The sequence below is a fragment of the Amborella trichopoda genome, chromosome 4 (genome assembly GCF_054954075.1).
Source record: "Amborella trichopoda isolate Santa Cruz 75 chromosome 4, AtrichopodaSantaCruz75HAP2 v2.0, whole genome shotgun sequence".
NCBI classification, from domain to species: Eukaryota; Viridiplantae; Streptophyta; class Magnoliopsida; order Amborellales; family Amborellaceae; genus Amborella; species Amborella trichopoda.
Window position 1 is genome coordinate 22211526 of NC_142339.1, and position 15832 is coordinate 22227357.

The 15832-nt window shown below is 36.3% G+C and overlaps 1 protein-coding gene and 2 long non-coding RNA genes across 3 annotated transcripts; 2 read left to right on the forward strand and 1 right to left on the reverse strand.

Moving 5' to 3' along the window:
* The first annotated feature begins 4871 nt into the window (after positions 1–4871).
* LOC110006463 (uncharacterized) lies at positions 4872–6209 on the forward strand. Its single transcript, XR_002279462.2, has 2 exons — positions 4872–5319; positions 5597–6209. It is a non-coding gene; the product is annotated as an uncharacterized LOC110006463 (long non-coding RNA).
* Positions 6210–7730: 1521 nt separating this feature from the next.
* On the reverse strand, positions 7731–12833 carry LOC110006461 (uncharacterized). The gene is made up of 3 exons (XR_002279457.2): positions 12095–12833; positions 8455–8542; positions 7731–8285 (listed from the first exon to the last, which is right to left on the reverse strand). It is a non-coding gene; the product is annotated as an uncharacterized LOC110006461 (long non-coding RNA).
* A 447-nt stretch (positions 12834–13280) lies between these two features.
* On the forward strand, positions 13281–15219 carry LOC18425268 (flavonol synthase/flavanone 3-hydroxylase). The gene is made up of 2 exons (XM_006829836.4): positions 13281–14108; positions 14658–15219. The coding sequence occupies exons 1-2, from the start codon at positions 13323–13325 to the stop codon at positions 14871–14873; spliced, it is 1002 nt and encodes a 333-aa protein (XP_006829899.1). The 5' UTR covers positions 13281–13322; the 3' UTR covers positions 14874–15219.
* The last annotated feature ends 613 nt before the right edge of the window (positions 15220–15832 follow it).

Sequence of the window (15832 nt, forward strand, 5' to 3'; positions counted from 1 at the left end):
GCGCGTTTTTTTTTAAAAAGGGATCTTGAGCCGAACCCCACATCAAGCCCCTAGCCGCGACGAGATCTAGGCTGACCACACCTATTAGGAGGTGTGAGTTAGTTCAACTAAAAGGACTGAAAAGGGCAAGGGTAGGCCCAAAAGGATGTGCTTGGAAGTATTCTGAAAAGATATGGGGACATATAGCTTTACTGAGAGTTTGTCCTTTAATAGAATAGAATGGGCAAGGATTTAAATAGCCAACCTCAATTAATAAAGAAAAAGCTATGATGATGATGATGATGAGGATGATAAGAGCACTTGATGATGAAGAAGTTTAGGCCAGAAGTTGCAATCATATGGGAATACATAATTAAGGAAAGTTATAATGTTTAATAAACAATTATTATTTCAATAATAAATATTTTAAATAATAACACTAATGCATATACACATAAATAGTATAATTATATAATGATATAAAATTTCTCGTAAAGAAGTTTAACAGCCTCACATAAATTATGTTGATTTTTTTTGTAAGAATCAATGGATGAAACCATAGTTTTGTTCTTTCGTGGATTGCTTCAATAGATCTATGATTTTCATAATATTATATTCTTTAAAATTTATATCCAAATGGTAGCACGTGAGGTTGAAGAAGTTTAGGCCAATAGTTGAAGTAAGTGTAGGCCAAAATTTGCAATCGTTTGAGAATACGTCAAAATTTTAAATAATCATTATTTCAATAATAAACACTTCAAGTATTAATACTAATACAAGTACACATGAATACTATAATTATATAATAATATTATTATCAAGATAATTAGATAGTATTATAACACTCTATGTTAATATAATACTATAATATTAGTAAAAGATAAAGAAGTATATAATATTATAATATTTATATAATGTGACATTAATACATCAAGATAATGATATTAGGAAAAAGTTTATATTAGGTATTAACTTTATACTGTTGAAGAAAGGTGCACATAAAATATCTACCAAAAAAGATTTTGTCATTGACAAACTCTCCAATTGATCATCTCGACTTTAATATGTATGGACATAGAAGAAAAAAAATGACTTTCAAGATTATCTAGACCATCCATTTTCAAGATCTTCGAGTGTCCATATCCTTAAAAATTAAGTCTTAAAATCCATCTCAAAAATAGATTTATTAATAGGCTCGGTGCATCCCAAAAATCTCTAAAATGGAGATCATGAATATGAATAAATAAATAAATTTTAAAAACTAAAAATAATAATTTTAATAAAAAAACATTTCAACCGTTAATTTTCGTTGTGTTTAGATAAAACACCTGCTTGCATCCATCTTTAAGATGGATGCTTTACTCTTTTTATATTAAGAAATACGGTCTAGCCCGCATGAAACAATTTTCCTAATAATAGTAATGATATTTCTATGTCCTTACGTCATCTACTTTTTAACAAGTGTAGGAATATATTTGAACCCGTCAACCTCATACAAACCTCACCCATAATATTATACTCCGATAATGATAAATAATAATTGCGATATTTCTCTCTGTCCTTACGTCATCTACTTTTTAACAACTCTATAAAAATGTTGGAAATATATTTGAGCAGGTCGTCTCCGTCCGTCAGAAATAGAATGCTTCATGAGCAATTTCTGGATTCCTACAAATGAATAACTTTAAAATAAAGTTTTGCTTTACTTTCTACCGCTATACGAGAAGTACGAAATTATATGAACTACGGTAAACGTTAGACTGCCGGGGTTCAGTAGAAGTTTTATGATTGATGACCAATCTTGTGATTTTTTATTAAAATTATTGGATTTTGAAGCAAACCAAACCCTTTGTGCGTCTGTTATGTAATATCTTAAAACTCCGATGCTTTGAACATAAAGCATAAATTGACTGTGATGGATAATTTATGTTTTAAATTGATTATTGGGTTTATGTGGCCATTAAAAGCCTGATGAGAGTTTGTATTTAAATATTTGATAAAGTAAAACATAAACTCAGTCGGAATATGGTCTTTTGTAAACCGAGATAGGCAAATGTCATTTGCCGATACTTGGACTTGGTTTGACGTGCTAGGCTAGTCAAATTGGAAAACACGTATTGCTTGGGCATAGAGCACATACGAACAAGGGTTCGCAGGGTCATCCCTTGATGAGGTCAGAGATGTCCAAGAGAGTGAGCTAAGGGACTATGTGATCCTTCTGCATGATGGTAGGCCTCTAGGGATGAAGGTCAAGGCCTCATCACTGAATCATCACACGACATGTATATGTAATAGCCATATCGAAAAAGCGAGTCATCATTGAGAGTGAAACATATACATGTGCGAAAGATTACCCATATACACCATAAAACTGTGGTTGTATCAGGTCTATGTAACCTTGGACTCATCTCTAGGGGAGAACTTGTAATCTATAGACTGTAATTATGTTACCTTGTTTATTGGCTGACTTTAGTGGCCCAATCATAAACTTTTGTAGTGGCCTGTGGATCATGGAACCGCTGGGTCAGCTTGAGAAAACAAGTGTGGACTATGATCCATAGTATAAGATGGATTTCTTTAGCGATATTATAATTCTTAAGCATAGTTGGATCTGATTCCCATCAAAATTATTTAGAATTAACTATTTTGATGTTACATGATTTTTAGATTGATTATTAGAATTTTTATCAATCTCTGGATATTTTATTTTTGCAAAATGGATTTATAAATTAAGAGATATTGCACTCCACATAATGGGGGATCTTTCCTTATTGAAATGCCTTGTTAATCAAGTCTATCAAATTTCTTTTGATTTTGGAAAACTTTGATGTTTAAGAAGTTTGAAAAGTCAAAGATGGAATGAATGAGAAATCTATTCATGAAAAAGGAAAGTATGATATTATTTTCATATTTTGATTATTTGATGAGATTAGGTTTAGGAAGTCAATTGATAAAATTCTAGCACATTCGTTTGAATCATGATGGCTAATCAAATGATTGGATGACTCAGATCTCTTACCCCACATGTCTCTTATGATCAATGGTTGATCAAATCTTCATAAGAATGTCTAACACTAAGAAACCCTAACCCTTGAAAATATTTATAAATAAGAGCCCTCCCATCTCTAAATATCTTCGCCTCTCACTATATCTTTCTATCCTAAGATGGAATGCAATCCCCTAGGGCTTCATCTAAGATCTCTCTCTTAGAAGTTTAGTAAGAGAAGGGGCACACACCAACCTAGGCTCTCTCTCTCATCTCTATCTCCATTAGAATGCTGAAAGGGGGACACACCCTACCTAGATTTAAAAGAGGGTCGTGCCCCACCTAGGTAGGTATTGAGATCTAGTGCTAGTACCTTCACAAGTTCCCCCATTGTTCTCATATGATTAAGGGTTGTAGCCTAGGCTTTCCTATACTTCAAGGATCTAATATTGACTATTAATCATGTGCGCCACTGAAGGAGGAGAGTCGGTTTGGGGTGTACTAAGTCTAGTTGAGGTAATACTTCGGCATCTTGCTTTGTGTTTTGCAGTTCTATTATTTTTTATGCTTTCTTATTCCGTGAAGCATTTTTTTTATTGAATAAAAGAAGTTGTAATTAGTAGTAGTAAGTGGGAACCTCTTTTGGTTGTTTAGTTATTTATTTCGAGTTGAATTATGGGAAAATATCTCCATATCCTCTATTTTTAAGTTTCATTTCTTGATAAACTCAATATTTCAAAAGATATCTTATAACCCGCTGGCCATTTTAAACATATTTTTTAACCTAAATAAATGCGAGAAAGACATGTTCTTTCTAAACCCAGTCCTTTTTATCTCTTCACTTATATAACCCCATAGTTCTTAATTTCTCTCTCTTCCTGGGTCTTTCACTCTCTCTCCTCCCATGTTTCTCCAAATACCTCTCTTTCCTCCTGATAACTTCTCACCTCGAGAGGATGGCTTTTAGAAAAAGCATATCTTTTTAGATTTGTTTTGCTTAAAAAATAAGTTCAAATTAGCTCAAGGGGTTAGAAAAAATAAAATCTCTAATTTTTATGGCTTAACATATCTTTTAAAACCTTGAGTCTATTGTGAAGTGAAACCTAAAAATAGGGGGTATGGAGATATTTTCCCTTGAATTAATTGTTTGGATCCATTATAAGTGTTCTAGTCGGTGAGAAAAAGAAAAATTAAAAACTATATACACCGTACTAGATCACTTTATCCAACTTTCATTAATTACATATAAATAGATTGAAAATAATTTATGAAATTTTTTTTTATGCGGCCTTGACTGCATTTCTACAATACGCAGTCTAGAGGTATAAAGCATCCATCTTAAAGATAGACACAATAGGTAGTCCATCTAAAAACAATCGTAACTAACGGTCCAAATGTTTTCTTAATATAATTATTATTTCTAGCTTTCAAATTTTATTTTTTTCCTATTCATGATGTCCATGTTAAATATTATATATTCTCTCAAAATTAAGATCAAATTATATGGAAAAATATATTTATTTCGAAGCCCATATTTCTACAATATCGGGCTGGTTGCATTCTAACCACGTCCATAATTTATTCATTTGTTTACTGTGATTGTTACATTTATACGAGCCATTAAATATACTAGTTTATTTGTTCTGTGGGGGGCATTATTAGATGGGAAAGATTTTTATAGTCTCCCTACATCATAGAAGTTCTATGTTGCCCCACCTTTTTAGCCGTTGATTTAAAAGGGCAGACATTCAGTCACTCAATTTGTCACAAAATGGGGGCACGGGTCAATCGGCAACCCATTTTGAAATAAGTCCGCACTAGAGAGAGAGAAATCCATTTTTAGGGAGAGAGAGAGCATGCGGGAGAAGAAGGGAACAAAGGGTTTCTTGGAGGAGAGAGAGAACACGTGGGAGAAGAAGGGAACAAAGGTTTCTTGGAGGAGAGAGAGAACACGTAGATTAGAGGGAGAGAGGGTTTCTTGGAGGAAAGAGAGAGCACACAGATCATAGGGATTAAAACCCACCTCCAAAAAGTTGTTATCTCCATTACCCATTCTCCATTACCAGCACCCCATGGCCTCATTTTCTCTGTCTTGAAGAAATGCTTGAAAATACCCCAATCGAAGGGTTTCTTGGAGGAGAGAGAGCATGCAGATTAGAGGGAGAGAAGGCTTCTTGGAGAGAGAGAGAGCCTGCACCATTAAAAGAGGGAGAGAGAAGTTCTTGGAGAGAGATTTTTTTTCAGACGATGAGGGCAGGAAGATCTTAGAGAGAGAGAGAGAGTCCAATGGCAGGCAAGACGGAACACGGTCATCTCGAAAACAGGTCTGCTCTTCGTCGTGCCTAGGCCATTAGGTCAGCACCCAAGGCTCTCATCTTCGTCGTTATTTTGTAGATCCCAGATTTGATATTTTTCAATTTTCTTTTTTATTTAATTTTAGATGTGTGTTTGCCTGTGTGTATGTTTTAAAGTAATTTATAGCATCATTTGTGAAATTTATAGCTTTTTTCTCTCTCTCTCTTTCTAGCATTACTTATAAAATTTGGAGTTGTTTGTTATCACTCTCTTTATCTTTGTTTCTTGAATGATACTAATTTTGTGAATTTTGTGAAATGGGATTTGAATTCTAAGGTCTTTGTTGGAACTGTGCGGATCGATTTGTACTTAAATTGTAGCGAGATTGGAAATGCTCGTAAGGTGTTTGATGAAATGGAGGTTAAGGATGCAATCACTTTTACCGCGATGATTTCAGGTCATTGCAGAATTGGTGAATTGAGTTTTTCTCAAGAACTCTTTGATGCCATGCCTGAGATAAACACAGCTTCATGGAATGCTTTGATTGATGGCTATTTAAAGGGTGGTGATATAGAAAAGGCGGCTTCGCTCTTTGATGAAATGAGTCATAAGGATTTGGTTTCTTGGACCACCATGACCTCGAGATTTTCAAAAAATGGAAGGTTTAAAGAGGCAGCTGTGTTCAAAGAGATGGAGGCCCAAGTTGTGAGCCCTGATGCAGTAACCATGGCTACAATGATCTAAGCTTGCGCACACCGGGGGCCTTGATTTAGAGAGAGAGATACATAAATATGTTAGCTGAAATGGTTTCAATCTTGATGTCTTTATAGGATCCTCTTTGATCGATACGTATGCAAAACATTCTCAGGCGTAAGAATTGTATCTCATTGTCTGCAATGCTAGTCTTTTTTACTTTCTTGTGATCGTAATAACAAATATGTTTTTCTTACTTTTAATCTCTTGAAACACCAGGGTGCAAGCACCATAGAGTAGTATTCTACTTTGCATCAGATGATCCCTTACATCCTGACTCATTGCTCTATAAATTTGTGCATGGCGACGACTCATCCGGAATGCATCCTAGGGTTGCTTTAGATTTTATCAACCCCCCAAGTCACTTAAGAATGGAATTTAACACGAAAATACCCCTCCTCAAACAACGTTTAGAATAAAACATTTATTTTCTCTCCGTCTTGTTTCTTTTTTCTTCTCTCTCTATGCTCTCTTCCCTGCATAAGCGGAAGCTTGGGTGATGCTGGTGGTAGCAATGCCTCTTGGGTCTCGCCCATTGTATATTTCTTCTTGAACCGGGGGCTCTGTTTTGAGGGTGGAGGGAAATTTGTTTGAAGATGCTTTTCAATGTTGTACTTTGTATGATTAAGATTAGAGTCATCATAATTTGATTTTTGAGACTGACCAGTTCGTTTTGATTTGGGGAATACAATTTTTTTTTGTTGTAATTTGGGGAAGGGACTTGTGGTGTGTTAATAACATGTCTTCCTCATTTCCCCAAAGCTTGGCGCATCAGTAATGCATCTTCTTTGTAATTTAAGGAAAGAAGGAACCTATGGAGTTGCAGCAATGCTTCCATCCTTTGTAATCGAGGGAATTAATAGTCAATTGTTGCAGACTTATTTTTTTCTCTCTCTCTAAAATTGCTCTTTGTATCTGTAAAACCAGCTAGAAGAGAAACCAAAAATTGACTTTTTGACCTATAAGACCTTTACTTTGTTTCTCTCTCTACCATGGCAGTGGTTGAAAATCTCAGCTTTCCTCATTCAAATTTCAGAAAATATCTCTATGTCTCTAGCTGTCGCTTGCGTAATTGTAATTTTCTCTCTCTATATTTCTTACCATCTAGTTTGGTCTCTCATCACATGACTTCTTCACAAGATGTAGTTGGGAAATCTATTTTTTCTTACCTTCATATCTAAATAAATTGTTCTCTCTCTCTCTCTCTCTCTCTCTCTCTCTCTCTCTCTCTCTCTCTCTCTCTCTCTCTCTCTCTCTCTCTCTCTCTCTCTCTGATGAATGACCTATTGGGTGTAACCATCTCTCTTTCTAAATTTCTGCATTTTCACTCTCTAAATAGGTGGGCACATCAATCCTATTGTGAACCTTAGTCTGTATTTGGCAAAGAGGATGTCCCTAATAGGGGCAATGATGAACATGGTCACCCAATACTTGGATGCAATGCATAATATCAGCTGGTTAAAGGATTTTAGAAATCATATTATCATGGTTATGGAGGACAGGCTTATGAATTGGCCTCAGGTTGCAATAAGGGAGTTGGGTTAGGAGAGATTACTGGGACTTTCTTGCTGGTTCACAGAGAGAAGAGATATTAGAGAGAATAAAGCTTTGGTTCAATTGGCTCACAAAAGTATCCTTTCCCATCAACCATTCCACCACAAAGCCCCCACCAAAACTCTAATCTGAGTATTGGAAAGCATAGAAACAAAAATATAGATTTCATCAATCAATTTCGCAATGTCTTCATTAATTCCAATTTAAAAAATTGCAAAAAATGTCAAGCCTAAAAAATATCACCCAGATTAAATTTCTTGAATGAGTGGATAGCATGTTCTGGTCTAAGAAGTGTGAGGAACTTAAGCTATACAAAAATTCCATTTGAAGATATTCAACATGCACTTTGAAACTATACAAAATTCTACTTGCAACATGAATTTGCAATATATGGAAGCTATACAAAAATTCCATTCCGAACCTCCATTCCAAGATAAAGTTTTCTCCACTAGCAATGGGGTTACAAAAGATTTCTCTGATGATGAGCTTGATTGTTGAGCATTGGGCTTGCAAAAATTTCTAAGATGATGAGCTTGATTGTTGAGCATTAGGCTTGCAAAACATTTTTAAGATGATGAGCTTGATTGTTGAATATTGGGCTTGCAAAAAATTTCTGAGATGATGAGCTTGAGGGTTGAGCATTGGGCTTATACAAAAAACTCCAGTCTTGTTCTTAAAGTTATGGCCTCTGCTTTGACTTCTTGCATTGTCATCCAAACTGATATAGTCATTGAAAATTTAGGATATACATTAGCTTGGTAACCAATTGAAAATTGAAACCAATTGAAAATAGAAAGAATTAAGCATTTAACATAAAACACATGCCATTATATCCTAATACATTTAATATATAACAATAAATTAGTGCAAATGTATTATCAATATACCATCAATAAAGCAAATGGTGTACATAGCGAAGTCTACATATTGTTTCGCTCAGCTTCAGGCTCCATTGTGGGAATTTCCATGTCAGACCTGCATAAGTTGCAAAATAGTGATTAGTTGATGCATTATTTCAAATTCACAAGAAAATATTAAAGTACAACAATATTAAATTATAATTGTAAGCATAATTATAATTTTACCCTTGAGTTCTAAATGTTGGACATGTTCACCTATCATGCCCTACATTTTAGCAAACAGAACACTTCTTCGTGCTTGTTTTCTTTTCCCATTGTGCTTTCTTTCTTGCAGTGCTAAGCCGCCCTTTTGTTCGAGCACATTGTGATTCAAGAATAATGATGTTTGGGTTAGTCCATGGTAAGTAATTATGACTAAACATGACATCCTTTAAATTGCTACCTTGATTCGAACAAGTTGCCTCTTTTTCATACTCCAATCTCTTCCTCTCTATTTTTTCGTTACACTCTATAAGAATATTTTTTGTAAATTCCCAGAGTCTTTCACTATCTGATTCGTTTGATACAACTTTAAAGGTGACTCTACTTAAATCATCGTAACGAGCAGTTTGAGACTCCTTATAGTCGGCTTTAATTTGAACACCATCGTCATCTAATACCATCCCTTTGTTTCCTTCCTTAGTCCATCTTCTCATGATGTAGTGCTCGGGGATGAGCATAACATTATTATAATAGAGTACATTTAAGACATGTGCACAAAGAATACCATCATGTTCATACAAGCAACATGAACAAGTTGTTGTCATTTTTGATTAATTGAATACCACTTTATATTGTAGTCGATTGACATCATATTTATACACCCTATATGTGGTATTTGGTCCCTCAACTTCGAAAGACTCTGCAACCATGAGAGGTATCTTTTGAATTTCCTCAACGAACTTCCTAAATACACTATGAGTATACAACTTAGCAGCTTGTTTTTCATAGGGGAGTGTCATTCTCATCACTGGAATACCTTCAATGCTCTTGAAGTCCATCATATTTTCTTTCTCATATAGATGATCATTTGATTTATGGCAATGCTTTGCAAATCCTGAAAAATTTGTGTGTGAATTGACATACTGTTTAATAAAATTATTCATAGATTCACTCTGTTGACTAGACCGTGCATCAGCAAGAAATGTATTCTCCATAGACACATCAACCCACTGAGAACGACATCCATATATTGTGTTAAACCATTCATTCCCATTGAGCTCATATTTTTGGAGCATTCTGGACCAACGATCCTCAAAATCATTAATTGTCTCATTATAATCAATAGTGATTCTATGCAGCTCATGTATGAACCATGGGTGCTTCCGCTCAACATAGCCTAATTTTTCTTAAAACTTTCATGAAATATGTCATCTACATAATCAATGTCGTGCATTTGGAAGAACTTCTTTAATTGCAGCAGCCATGACTGCATCTGGATCAGTAATGATGCAACCCGGTTCTCGACTCTGCATAGCTTCTAGTCAATGCCCAAACCACCAACTAAGAGACTATGTTGTCTCATGCCTAATTAGTGTACAACATAAGACTGTATTGTTTCCATAGTGGTTTGCTCCAATAATGGTGGCAAAAGGTATGTAATATGCATTTGTCTTATATGTTGTATAAAAAATAACTACATCACCAAAATATTCATATGATATCCTTGATCGCGAGTCGAGTCAATCCATAACACATTATAGACTTGACCTACCTCGTCAAGCTGTATTTTATAAAAAAACCATAGATTCGCCTCAATACGCTCACGAAAGTAGGCCAAAAGAGCCTCCTCATCCCTCCCTCTAACACTCACCTTCCTACGGGTGCTATGGATAAAGTTTTCGACATTTACGTGAGTGAAGCCCAGAGCATTTGACCCATTCACATGTTCAGTTAAAATTTGCATAATTTTATGCACACAAAACCTTGCTGAAGACATCGCTTTAATCAAGTTCATGGTAGCTATTAAGATGGCCCGATATGATCTCAAATTATGTATACTTGTGGGAGTGCGCCTCAACAAATTTCGTTACAACCCACTTTCCCTCTTTCATCCTGTGTACCCTTAACATTGCTTTGCATCCTTCCCTTGTTATTGGTAGAGGATAAATTTTTGCCATCTTTTAAACAAACATAATCTCGCTTCCTCAAATTGTTATCCTTGTCCTTCCTTGGCCTCACAAGACGAATGCTAAAGCCTTTTCGTTGGGCATATGCATTGTAAAATTTATTCACAACATCCTCATATTCAAAGTCCATTCCTATAAATAAGTCCTTTTGATGCTCACTATTGTCTTGTTGATCACAAAATAGTGGGACCTTAATGTCTTCACCATCCCCAGTTGCTATGACATTATCATAACTCACATCCATAAATTTGTTTTTATAGAACTCATCCTGGTCCATCCTTATAGAAAAAACAGTATTTGGATGTTATGAAAGAAGCTAAAGAAGTAACATTCAATTGAGCAGTATTAGGCAGTGAATTGAGCACTGAGAAAAAAGAATTCGATTAAGTAATTCATTGAGATAAGCAGCCACCATTCAATAAAAAAAGGCAAATTTAACGGGGTGCCGTGTTTTTTCTTTATCTCTTCCTTTTTCCTTTTTTTTTTGAGCAAGGTTTAAAACCAGTAGCCACTTTTGCAAACTCGGAACTTGTGTGCCACTCATTGATCAAAGACAAGAATCCCCTATCAACATGGATCCTTAAAATGGCAAAAGAAATACTATTAGTTCAAAGCTTCAACAAAAAAAATGCAGGAACCACAATTTCAAAGGATTCACAAATTAACTAAAAGATATAGCTTAGCCCTGATATTTATAAAAAATGGCACGGATAATCAGTTCAAAATTCAAAAAGGAATTTCCCCTCGATGGGTCCAAAAAACAAATGTGAAACCATTACCTCAACTTTCAGATTCAAGAAAGAATGGAAGCAATCCTATGCCTAATGGATTCTAAAAATTGCATAGAAACACTACTAATCTCCAAATTTCACAAAAAAAACAGCAATCCAAAAATTTCATAAAAAGCAACAAGCCCTCCCAAAATGGATTAAAAAAGGTAACATAGAAAACAATACTCAAGTCCAAATTTCCATAAAATGGCATGAACTACTAAGCTCCAAGCAATCTTAAAAATAAAAAAGACACCACTTTTAACAAATTTCACAAAAAAACAGCTATCAAATCTTCATAGCTCTAAATTTCATAAAATTACTATCATTCAAGAAACAAAGATAGAGAGAGTTATAATAAGGTGGGGGAACATAGAACGTTTTCCCCTTATGAGGGAAAAGCTTTCTATGCTTCCCCTCCATTTCATCAAACACCTTACGAGCATTTCCAATCTCTCTACAAATTGAGTACAAATCAATCAGCACAGTTTCAACAAAGACCTTAGAATTCAAACCCCATTCCACAAAATTCACAAAATTAGTATCATTCAAGAAACAAAGATAGAAAGAGTGATAATAAATAGCTCTAAATTTTACAAATAATGCTAGAGAGAGAGAGCAAAAGGCTATAAATATCACAAATGATGCTACAGAGATTACTTTAAAACATACACACAGGCAAACACACATCTAAAATTAAACAAAAAAGAAAATTGAAAAATATCAAACCTAGGATCTGCAAATTAGCGGCGACGATGAGAACCTTGGGTGCTGACCTAGAGGCCTCGGCACGACGAAGAGCAAACCCTGTTTTCGGGATGACCGTATTGCCTCTTGCCTACCTTTGGACTCTCTCTCTTTAGGATCTTCCTGCCTAATCCTCTGTAAAAAAAAATTTCTCCCCAAGAACCCCTCTCTCCCTCTTTTAATGGTGCGTGCTCTCTCTGCTCTCCAAGAAACCCTTTCTCCCTCTAATCTATGTGCTCTCTCTCTCCTCCAAGAAACCCTTCGTTTAGGGTTCTTTCAAGCATTTCTTCAAGAGAGAGAAGATGAGGTCATGGGGTGGTGGTAATGGAGTATGGGTAATGGAGATAACTTTTTGGAGGTGGGTTTTAGTCCCTCTGACCTGCGTGCTCTCTCTCTCCTCCAAAAAACCCTCTCTCCCTCTAATTTGCATGCTCTATCTCTCCTCCAATAAATCTTCTTCTCCCTTGCTCTCTCTCTCCTTAAAATAGGTTACTCTCTCTCTAGTACAGACTTATTTCAAAATGGGTTACCAGTTGCCCTCGTACCGCCATTTTTTGACAACTTGAGTAAATGAATGTGAGCTCTCCATTTTAAATCAACAACTAAAAAGGTCGAAAACATAGAACTTCTGTGAAATCAACATCTAAAAAAGTGGGGGAACATAAAACTTCTATGATATGGGGAATATAGAAAGCTTTCCCTTATTAGATACCCGAACTACACTACTCTTGCTGAAGATAAGGTAAGCTATCCGATGCAAGTGTATCGACCCATATTGGAAATTTAAGGATAAAGCATGGGCAGTTCTTGATGTTGGTGGAAACTACAACTTCCACATGCATTTAGTGGGGGTTTGGTTGGGGTTCCAAACGCACCACGTAAATCTCTTCCTTACCGCTCGCTCTTTCCCTCTCTAAGGGGTAAAGAATCTCTCTCTCTCTAAGGTTCAAGTTCTCCAGTTTGGAGAAAGCCGAGCCCACCACGTAGACCTCCTCCTCTCCACTATGTCTCTCTCTGTGATACAGCGATAACAATTTTCGAAGTTGGTGAAAATCCGAATCCACCACGTAAACCGCCTCTTTCTCTCCAACCACTGCTATAAAACTCTCCCTCTCCCTCCCTAACTTCATCACTGCCATAAAGCCCACGCCACTCTTCTGTCCTCCTCCCCACTACAAAGCTTTAAACAAGGAAGCAAGAGGAGAGAGATATGGAGGTGCTAAGAGTCCAATCCATTGCATCAAGAACCTTAGACACAATTCCCAGCAAGTTCATCAGGCCCGAAAGCGAGAGGCCAGATGTAGGCCGCATCGGCCGGGCCCCTCAACTCCCTGTTATCGACCTCTCTAACCCAGACCAAGAATCCTTGGTCCAAGACATGGCGAAAGCAGCTCAAGAATGGGGCATTTTCCAGATCATAAATCACGGTATTCCACAACAAGTTGTCGAGGAGCTTCAGAGGGTTGGAAAAGAGTTCTTCGAGCTCCCTCAGGTGGAGAAAGAGCGGATTGCTCGCAACTCGGCCTCTCCCGCCCTCGAAGGCTATGGCACCCAGCTTCAGAAGGACCTTCAAGGGAAGCTATCATGGGTCGACTTCCTCTTCCATAACATTTGGCCGCCTTCTCGAATCAACTTCGACAAATGGCCGAAGAAACCTGCCAGCTACACCGCTTCAAATGAGGAGTATGCTAAGCATTTGCAGAATGTCGTTGACAAGCTTCTGGGTACTCTCTCTCTCGGGCTGGGGATCGAGGAGGAAGTTTTGAAGAAATCATTGGGTGGTGATGAGTTCGTATATCTCCTGAAAATCAACTATTACCCTCCATGTCCGAGGCCTGATCTCACCCTCGGCGTGGTGGCTCACACAGACATGTCCGCTCTTACCGTCCTAGTGCCCAACGACGTGCCGGGCCTTCAGGTCTGCAAGGATGACCAATGGTTCATTGCCGACTATATTCCCAACGCCCTTATCGTGCACATTGGTGACCAGATAGAGGTATCCAAATCTCTCTCTCAAAAGACTTTCAAACAAGAAATCCATGTTTCTTTTCACTTTCTTTTTCGAATTTGGGCCATGGCAAATGCAAGATGATCCCTCCTCCGATCAACCCCCAATTTTTATTTTTGTCAAAATTACCTTTTGTCAACCTGAATTTCATTTTTCTTATTTTTTATTTTTTATTTTTATTTTTTCGTTAGTAGTGAATTTCAATTTTTTTATTTTTTATTTTTATTTTTTCGTTAGTAGTGAATTTCAATTTTTTTATTTTTTATTTTTATTTTTTCGTAGGGCAGTGGCCCAAGTTTTAATGTACTGCCCTTCAAAAAAGACAAAAAAAAAAAAAAAAACCAAAAATTTGGGTGGACCAAAAAGTAATTTTAAAAAAAATAAGTTGACCAACCTCTATAATTTACGCATATAAGTGGAGCATTTCACATTTTACCTAAAATTTCAAGGGGCCGTAAATAAATCACTCATTCATGACTAGTGATTAGGCTCCTAATGGACAACGTTCTCTAATTTTGTTGTTATTTGGGTGTATAGATTTTGAGCAATGGCAAGTATAAGAGCGTTTTGCATAGAACAACCGTTAACAAGGAGAAGGCAAGGATGTCATGGCCCGTGTTTTGCAGTCCACCCGACGAATGCATGATCGGCCCTCTACCACACCTCACGGACGAAACCAACAACCCGCCCAAGTACAAGACCAAAAGTTTCAAAGATTATGCTTATTGCAAACTAAATAAACTCCCTCAGTAATATTATTTAGTAAAAACTGTTTTGAGTTTTTTTTGGGTAATACAATGAGGATGACTGCCCATGCTTGTTTTTTAAATCGTTAGTTGTTTTTTAAGGTACTAAGTGAGAATAAAAGCTAGGGCCACGACCCTAACCCCATTCTCAAACTGTTTTGTGATTGATGCAAAGGGATCCACATGCCTCGCTCCCACTGACATCTGAAATTGGATTTCTTTGAGTATGAGCACTGGAAGTGCCACAACACAATTTCACATTTCACAAGGAAGGTGTAATTGTGCACTCTGTGCGCCATATCTAAACGGTGTTGTTGCTTGATTTCTCTTTAAATAAAGCTATTATTTGCTCATATGTGGAGTAATTGTGCACTCTGTGCCCCATACCTAAACAGTGTTGTTGCGTTATTTCTCTTTAAATAAAGCTATTACTTGCTCATATGTGTAAGGCGGTTGCTGAATTTTAAGATGTGCGCCTTTTACCACACGTGACCGTGTTTATTATTTTAGGGTTCCTTGTTTTTTTCTTTATTCATTGTGTTGTCGTCATGCAACGAAATAATTTAGATACCATATTTTGGGGCGCATTTTTATGTGTTGTCGCGACGTAGGTTAATAAATTGAGTCCTAATTTTTGTTTTTTTTTACAAATGCGTTAGATTCCCTATGGGCTCCTTGTTACTCTTGTTTTATTGTGATGTCGCGATGTAGGTTAATAAATTGGGTCCTAAGGTTGCGTTAGATTTCGTTCTTATTTATTTATTTATTAAATTTTTTTTTTTTTTAAACAAATGCGTTAGATTCCCTACGGGCTCCTTGTTACTCTTGTTTTATTGTGTTGTCGCGACGTAGGTTAATAAATTGGGTCCTAAGGTTGCGTTAGATTTCCTACTTTTTTTTTTTTTTTTTTTTTTAACAAATGCCGTAGATTCCTACTTTCGTAAATGATATATTATAGTTTTGTGA

What these genes read in the sequence shown, in the direction of transcription:
- LOC18425268 (XM_006829836.4), top strand. Translation starts at nt 13,323, where the DNA reads ATGGAGGTGCTAAGAGTCCAATCCATTGCATCAAGAACCTTAGACACA. An exon ending in ACATTGGTGACCAGATAGAG is followed by an intron (nt 14,109 to 14,657) that starts GTATCCAAATCT and finishes TTGGGTGTATAG; the next exon opens with ATTTTGAGCAATGGCAAGTA.